Source organism: Herpailurus yagouaroundi, unplaced genomic scaffold, assembly GCF_014898765.1.
Source record: "Herpailurus yagouaroundi ecotype Mexico unplaced genomic scaffold, PumYag 220, whole genome shotgun sequence".
Taxonomy (NCBI): domain Eukaryota; kingdom Metazoa; phylum Chordata; class Mammalia; order Carnivora; family Felidae; genus Herpailurus; species Herpailurus yagouaroundi.
Genome location: NW_024412451.1, coordinates 1,862,637 through 1,871,129, shown reverse-complemented (window position 1 = coordinate 1,871,129; position 8,493 = coordinate 1,862,637). Strand labels below are relative to the sequence as shown.

The 8,493-nt window shown below is 46.2% G+C and overlaps 1 protein-coding gene across 1 annotated transcript in view; it reads right to left on the bottom strand.

The window, feature by feature from the left end:
* The window catches only part of IGSF23 (immunoglobulin superfamily member 23), a 23,523-nt gene extending 15,501 nt beyond the window's left edge, over positions 1–8,022 (bottom strand). Inside the window, 1 exon segment of the mRNA XM_040457920.1 lies at positions 7,786–8,022. Within this exon segment, the coding sequence (XP_040313854.1) occupies positions 7,786–8,022 (237 nt within the window).
* Positions 8,023–8,493: the final 471 nt, after the last annotated feature.

Here is an 8,493-nt window from a genome sequence, read left to right as displayed (position 1 = left end):
TGTCTCTCTCTCTGTCTCAAAAATAAAAATAAACGTTAAAAATAATAATAAAAAAAAAGGCAGAAAGACAGGATAACAGGTTATTTTCACCTGTTTGGCACTGCTGACTTAATACTGATTTCAGGTGGCCGTCGTTTGGTGGCTTTGGATTAGTAGCTGTATTGAAACCAGATGTAACCAATATATATTGAATTGTGAGAATCCTTGAAAACTGTTCCTTGAAACTTGGGCATTATGAGCTATTCACTAAAGAGAAACGAGGCGAGACTACAATATCCTTATATATCTGGAGAGTCACTGATTTTAGTGTTCCTTACCAAAAGTGGATTGCCTTGACACAGTTTCTTTTTAAGTTTTTACTTAAGTTCACGTTAGTTACCATACAGTGTCATGTTAGTTTCAGGTGTGCAATGTAGTGATTCAACAATTCCACACATCACCTGGCACTGATCGTGACAAGTGCCCTCCTTAATCTCCATCACCAATCTCACCCAACCCCCCCCCCCCCTTTCTGGTAACCGTCGGTTTTCTATAGTTGAGTCTGTTTCTTGTTTTGTCTCTTTCTTTTTCTTTCCCTTTGCTAGTTGTTCTCTTAAGTTCCACATCGGAGTGAAATAGTATGGTATTTGTCTTTTTCTGACTTAGCATAATACTCTCTAGCTCCGTCCACGTGGTCGCAAATGGCAAGATTTCATTCTTTTTTATGGCTGACTTATCCTGCATATATGCATACTTATATTTATATATATATACACATATATATGTGTGTATATATACACATATATATAAATATATAAATATGAGTATATGTATATTTATTTTTTTTAACTTGGAATTTATTGTGAAATGGGTTTCCATATATATATGTATGTATACTATATATATAAATATATAAATATGAGTATATATATATTTTTATTTTTTTAACTTGGAATTTATTGTGAAATTGGTTTCCATATATATATGTATATATACATATATATAAATATATAAATATGAGTATGTATATATATTTGTTTTTATTTTTTTAACTTGGAATTTATTGTGAAATTGGTTTCCATATATATATGTGTATATTGTGAAATTTATTGTGAAATTGGTTTCCATATATATGTGTATATATACATATATATATAAATATATAAATATGAGTGTATATATATTTGTTTTTATTTTTTTAACTTGGAATTTATTGTGAAATTGGTTTCCATACAACACCCAGTGCTCATCCCAACAGGTGCCCTCCTCAGTGCCCATCAGCCACCCTCCCCTCCCTTCCACTCCCTATCAACCCTCAGTTTATTCTCAGTTTTTTTTTTTTTTTTAATTTTTTTTTTTCAACGTTTATTTATTTTTGGGACAGAGAGAGACAGAGCATGAACAGGGGAGGGGCAGAGAGAGAGGGAGACACAGAATCAGAAACAGGCTCCAGGCTCTGAGCCATCAGCCCAGAGCCCGACGCGGGGCTCGAACTCACGCGAGATCACGCAAGATCTCGCGAGATCGTGACCTGGCTGAAGTCGGACGCTTAACCGACTGCGCCACCCAGGCGCCCCAATTCTCAGTTTTTAAGAGTCTCTTATGGTTTGCCTCCCTCCCTCCCTCTTTTTTTTATATTTATATATATGTGTATATATATATATACGAACACACACACACCACATCATCTTCCCCCGTCTTTTCTAGGGTTAGAGTTAGGGTTAAGAGAAGGGTATTTGCCTGGCATCTGCAGTTTGAGCCCTCTCCAGTGCTCCGATGTACAAAACCTCAGACTTCTGCTGGGGTGAGCCTGCGCCTGGCAGGCATCCACCAAGATGAAGTAAGGCGGGGATTGGGGGCTCTAAATGCTTTTAAAATAGATATTCAGTTGGTTCTTGTGTTTTTATCTCTACTCTCACACCATTCTCAGAACTATTACCAATTCATTTTTTTTGTTTTCAAGTTTATTTTGAGAGAGGGGAGTGCGGGAGGGGCAGAGACAGTGCATGCGAAGCAGGCTCTGAGTTGTCAGCGTGGAGCCGGATCCAGGGCTTGATCTCATCAACCGCAAGATCATGACCTGAGCTGAAACCAAGTGTCGGCCGCTTAACCGACTGAGCCACCCAGGTGCCCCAGAAATATTACCAATTTTCAAATATTTGGGGTTTTCAGAATAACTAGGCTTCTCATATGTGTGTGTGTGTGTGTGTGTGTGTGTGTATTTTTTATCGTGTGTTTAGGAACCCACTTTCTCAGATCTAGGGTGAGGGTTAGGGTGACTGGTATGTGCTTGATATAGTGCAGTTCAAAGACCTCTCCAGACGGTTAGGGTTTAGGGCTTAGGGGGTAGATTGGGGTTACCGTTAGGGTATGTGACACACTTCAGAAAAATGTACGGGTGCTCACAGAGATTCATACTCCTAGAGACTTCTAGCCTATGAGTCAATGCTAGAAAACAACAACTCCATTGACCGCTTCTTCCTTGAATTATTTTCTATTGTCCAGAGGAAACGGGTGACATCTTTTGCCTGGTATTTGAAGTCCTTTGTATTCTAACTTTTGTTCACCTTTCCATGGTGACTTTCTGCCAGGGTACATGGAGGCGTGTGCTCCATATGTGGCCACCCCACAACCCCCAATTATTTAGCAGGCAAAATCTACCTCAAGTTCCTCTACAGCCCCTTTGATAAGGCTCCACTGACCGCCCCCCCCCCCCCCCCTGGGGGCGGTATTTCTGCTTTCGTGGTGCCCATCACGTTTAGTTGAGGGAATGCCTCCGCAGCTACTCTGGATGACCAAGAGTAAGGGTACTGCTGTGTTCAGCCGTGCATCCCAAAGCCCCAGGCAGGGACCCACAGGAAGCTCTGAGCACATACCTAATTGATTGGTATAAGCAGTGTATTATACGTCAGAGAGCTAATTTTCACTCCTGGGTATCAGAATCATCAGAGCTTTGTGAACGTACAGGTAGCTGGGCTCCATACTAGACCCACTAAATCATCTTTCAAGGGTGGGTCTAAGGGTTGTGCATTTGGGGGGCAGAAGCCCCAAGGATGATTTTTTTTTAATGTTTATTTTTGAAAGAGAGAATCAGAGAATGAGCAGGGGAGGGGCAGAGAGAGAGGGAGACACAGAATCCGAAACAGGCTCCAGGCGCTGAGCTGTCAGCACAGAGCCCGACGCGGGGCTCAAACTCACGAACCACAAGATCATGACCTGAGCCGAAGTCAGATGTCCAGCTGGCTGAGCCACCTGGACACCCCTCCACTGATGATTCTAAAGTGATAATAATTGGGGCACCTGGGTGGCTCAGTCGGTTAAGCATCCAACTTCGGCTCAGATCATGATCTCATGGTTCATGGGTCCGAGCCCCACCTCGGGTTCTGTGCTGACAGCTCAGAGCCTGGAGCCTGCTTGGGATTCTGTGTCTCCCTCTCTCTCTGCCCCTTCCCCACTCATGCTGTTTCTCTCTGTCTCAAAAATAAGTAAAACATTAAAAAAATTAAATAATAAAGTGGACTGGGGCGCCTGGGTGGCTCAGTCGGTTAAGCGTCCGACTTCGGCTCAGGTCACGATCTCACGGTTTGTGAGTTCGAGCCCCGCCTCGGGCTCGGTGCTGACAGCTCAGAGCCTGGAGCCTGCTTTGGATTCTGTGTCTCCTTCTCTCTCTGCCCCTCCTCTGCTCACACTCTCTCTCTCAAAAGTAAATAAATTAAAAAAAAATCATGAAGTGGGAACAATGGAGTTTGTAAAAAGATCAGAGCAGACCAGAACTGCCAGGGAAAGTTGGTAGAAGGGCCACGTACCAAACTTTGAAGTTCGGGGAAAGATAGATAAAATTAAAAACAAAACAAAACAAAAAAACAGAGCTGAAGTACAGGCATAAACGTAAAGATGACAGTATGGAGACCAGTTTTTTGAAAAGAACAGGCCCTGATCACGGGGACTTTGAAAATCTGCGCACACTTGGGCAGTCAGCAGAGCCCGACAGTCTTAGAGACGGGCACATCGCCAAATCACGTTGTCATGGCAAGCGCATGCTCGGAAAGAGGGAAGCTTGCTTCTGAAAAAGAACGAGGAAAGCCTCGTTGGTAAGAGACTATTTCCGTGAAGGTCTTGCCTCAGAAATTTACGAATTGAATCATGGAGTTTTTACAACTTAAGATACATCTCCATCCTCTGTGCCGTAGAGTACGAGTTCCCCCTTGAAAAAAAGAAACGGTTCCGTAGTTAAATAAATTTGGGATCAAAACCACAAAAGAAACAGGCAGACTTAATTTTATTTTATTTTATTTATTTTTCTTTTTTTTTATTATTTTTTTTATTTTTATATGAAATTTATTGTCAAATTGGTTTCCATACAACACCCAGTGCTCATCCCAAAAGGTGCCCTCCTCAATACCCATCACCCACCCTCTCCTCCCTCCCACCCCCCATCAACCCTCAGTTTGCTCTCAGTTCTCAACAGTCTCTTATGCTTTGGCTCTCTCCCACTCTAACCTCTTTTTTTTTTTTTTTCCTTCCCCTCCCCCATGGGTTCCTGTTCAGTTTCTCAGGATCCACGTCAGAGTGAAACCATATGGTATCTGTCTTTCTCTGTATGGCTTATTTCACTTAGCATCACACTCTCCAGTTCCATCCACGTTGCTGCAAAAGGCCATATTTCATTTTTTCTCATTGCCACGTAGTATTCCATAGTGTATATAAACCACAATTTCTTTATCCATTCATCAGTTGATGGACATTTAGGCTCTTTCCATAATTTGGCTATTGTTGAGAGTGCTGCTATGAACATTGGGGTACAAGTGCCCCTATGCATCAGTACTCCTGTGTCCCTTGGATAAATTCCTAGCAGTGCTATTGCTGGGTCATAGGGTAGGTCTATTTTTTAATTTTCTGAGGAACCTCCACACTGCTTTCCAGAGCGGCTGCACCAATTTGCATTCCCACCAACAGTGCAAGAGGGTTCCTGTTTCTCCACATCCTCTCCAGCATCTATAGTCTCCTGATTTGTTCATTTTGGCCACTCTGACTGGCGTGAGGTGATATCTGAGTGTGGTTTTGATTTGTATTTCCCTGATAAGGAGCGACGCTGAACACCTTTTCATGTGCCTGTTGGCCATCCGGATGTCTTCTTTAGAGAAGTGTCTATTCATGTTTTCTGCCCATTTCTTCACTGGGTTATTTGCTTTTCGGGTGTGGAGTTTGGTGAGCTCCTTATAGGTTTTGGATACTAGCCCTTTGTCCGATATGTCATTTGCAAATATCTTTTCCCATTCCGTTGGTTGCCTTTTAGTTTTGTTGGTTGTTTCCTTTGCTGTGCAGAAGCTTTTTATCTTCATAAGGTCCCAGTAATTCACTTTTGCTTTTAATTCCCTTGCCTTTGGGGATGTGTCGAGTAAGAGATTGCTACGGCTGAGGTCAGAGAGGTCTTTTCCTGCTTTCTCCTCTAAGGTTTTGATGGTTTCCTGTCTCCCATTCAGGTCCTTTATCCACTTTGAGTTTATTTTTGTGAATGGTGTGAGAAAGTGGTCTAGTTTCAACCTTCTGCATGTTGCTGTCCAGTTCTCCCAGCACCATTTGTTAAAGAGACTGTCTTTTTTCCATTGGATGTTCTTTCCTGCTTTGTCAAAGATGAGTTGGCCATACGTTTGTGGGTCTAGTTCTGGGGTTTCTATTCTATTCCATTGGTCTATGTGTCTGTTTTTGTGCCAAGGCAGACTTAATTTTAATAATCTGTTTTATTTAACGCACTGTATCCCAACCATTGTCATTTCAATATATAGTCAACGTAAAAAATTACTGAGATGCTTTACTTTCTTTTTAAGTTTGTTTGTTGATTGATTGATTGAGGAAGAGAGTGCAAGTAGGAGAGGGGCAGAGAGAAGAGAGGGAGAGAGAGAGAGAGATCTCTCTTTCATAATCTTTTACAAAGATGCCTTCCAAAAGGCAGTTCTCCTAGCCGTGCGCCTGCCTGATGCTTTAGGGACACCACGAGAGGGGCACAGCCCTGCCTTTGCCCCTGCTGTTCCCTTGGCCTGGAACACCCTTCCCCTTTTGTCTGGGTGTCCGAAAGCTACCTGATGATTTCCACTCTCTACCCCCCCCCCCCAATTCCTCTTCCGTAGAGAACTGGTCAGACCACTAACAAATGTGGCCAAGGGACTGGTTAGTGCTCATAGTCCCGGGAGTGCCCCACGGGTCAGGACACCCTCTGTTCTTCTCCCGGAAGCTCAGGCCCCCAGCTCGTCCTCCTATCCCTGTGTCTCCAGTCCATCCTCCCATTGCCACCAGATTCTTCCTGTCGCTTGGCCGTGACCCTGTTACTGTAGCTGCGACGTGTCCAGCTTTTGTTATGATGCCGCCCCGTCCTGTGCCACCTCACCGCGCTCTTCTCCGGAAGCTGATGCGGGGACACAAGTTCTCAATCTAGTTCTTCTACTCCCTCTCTTCTCACCCCGTGAAGGGGTGGACCGGGATGGCCCTGCCTTGCAGAGCTCCATTGGATGTGCTCTGCGTGAGCCCTGGACGTTGCGGGTGAGGGCATGGGCGCTCATCCACGCAGGTTGGGGGTTGGGCTTTCCATCTCTGGGGGGCTGCTGGAGATCAGGGCGCCACCTCACGTACAGCTCCTGGCGATCACGGGTAAACCCTCACTGTGGCTGCCACATGGCGAGACCGGATTATAGATTAGTTGCCGGCTCCCAGCCAGTCAGGAAGGGACTTTGCCCCTGGGTGGGACTGGGGTGGTTTCTCTCTCTCTCTCTCTCTCTCTCTCTCTCTCTCTCTCTCTCTGAACTGACAAGGCTGGCCTCTAGCAGAAGATTAACAAGACAGGAGAGAAGGACTTAGCAGGGGATCCTTGGCCTTGTGCGAGCTCCCCAGCTGCCACCTGCCCCAGGTGAGCTACATCCACTGGCCCACTGCTGGTGGTTTCTTTTGGGTGGAATCCGTTCTCCAAACAGCTGTCGGGAAACTTCTCAATTTAGAGGGCCTCAGGGGCTGACGGTTCCGGATGCCCTCCACCTCTGCAGAAGGAATACGGTTTTGGAAGAGAGTCCTCTGATATTCGTGCCCCGTCCTTCCTCAGTAACACAAATTGTAACTGGACACGTTTGGAGCCCAGCAAGAAGGACGTTGTCTGTGTTCCGCTGAGCTGTGGCCCTGTGATTACATTTTGACCAATAGAAGTAAAAGTGGTGTATGGGACTTCCAGGCGTTGCCCTTAAAAAACAGTTTTCCCAACCCCTTCTTCCTTTTCACTACTGACTGGAATGTAGATATGATGGCTGGAGCTCCAGCAGCCATCTTGGGCCACAAGTTATAGACTGAAGATGATAGCAATAGTATGAAAGGAGGCTGGGTCCCCGGGATTATGAAGTGTCACATTAGCCCTGGGCACCCTATCTCCAGACCCCATTTATGTAAAAGCGAATTAAATTTCTGTCTGGTCTAGGCTATCTGACTTGGGGGTTTTCTGGTATTTACAGCTGAGTCTAGTCATGACAAAGCACTCTGTCAGGAGGGGCAGTCCAGGCTGCATCCTGTCAAGGCAGGTCTCTGGAGATTCTCTTGGGTCCACAGGGCGGGAAGCCAACTTGAAGTAGTTTAAGGAAACAGAGAAATTTGCTCAGATTCCAAGATAGCAGTGGGGCTGTGGCTCGGGGGCACCCAGCACCAGAGGCTCCAGCCCCGCAGGAGTTTTTTTTTTCCTCTCTGCCTCGATTCATTCTTGTCTCTTCCAGACTGGCTGCCTCCACAGAGGCCAGAGTATGGCTGCTTCAAGCCCTCAGGTCATCTGCTTACAGTTTTGGCCGCTGGGACGGAGATGAACTCCCTGAGGCTCACCCGACTGGGAATCCCGAGCAAGCTCAGGACAGGTGCCGACCCTGGTTTCAGCAGGGCCAGGGCTGTGCTGGAGGGGTCCTGACCCGGGAAGGTCTGAGCTAGCTGCCCCACCTTGAGGGCTCTGGAGCCACACCCAGACCCCCATTCCTTTTTGCCGGTGTCCCTTGTCCTGATCGTCCTCACTGGAATAGTCATCCCGCCACTAAGATCTGGGGCTCCTGGACGAGTTGAATAGTGTGAGGAAATGTTGGTGACCTAATAGGGACTGGAATAAAAGCCCGATAAAACTGGCTACTCGTGAAACCACTGAGCTCAGCAGGGCGTCTGTCTGCCTGGGTTTGAATCACGGACTCTCCACCTGCTGGTTGGGGGCTGTGGCCTTGAGCAAAGCACCCCTTTGAGTCTTCCCTTTCTGCTTTGAGAGGAGGAGAGCCTGTTTTGAGGTGTGAATGCCACCAGGCACGTGGTGCCCTGGGGGACCCAGTAGGTGCTTGTGAATTACCGGGGTGGTCGTGGACCCGCCCCTCCCAGTGGCAACCGACTGGAGGCTGCTCCCACCGGCTTGGTGAGCTGTTTCTTATTCATACAATGAGCCGGCCATTTGTAGGTTGACCTTGGCCATGGTGGAAGCATGCAGTGATCGACAGAAAGGATGAATGAGGGCTT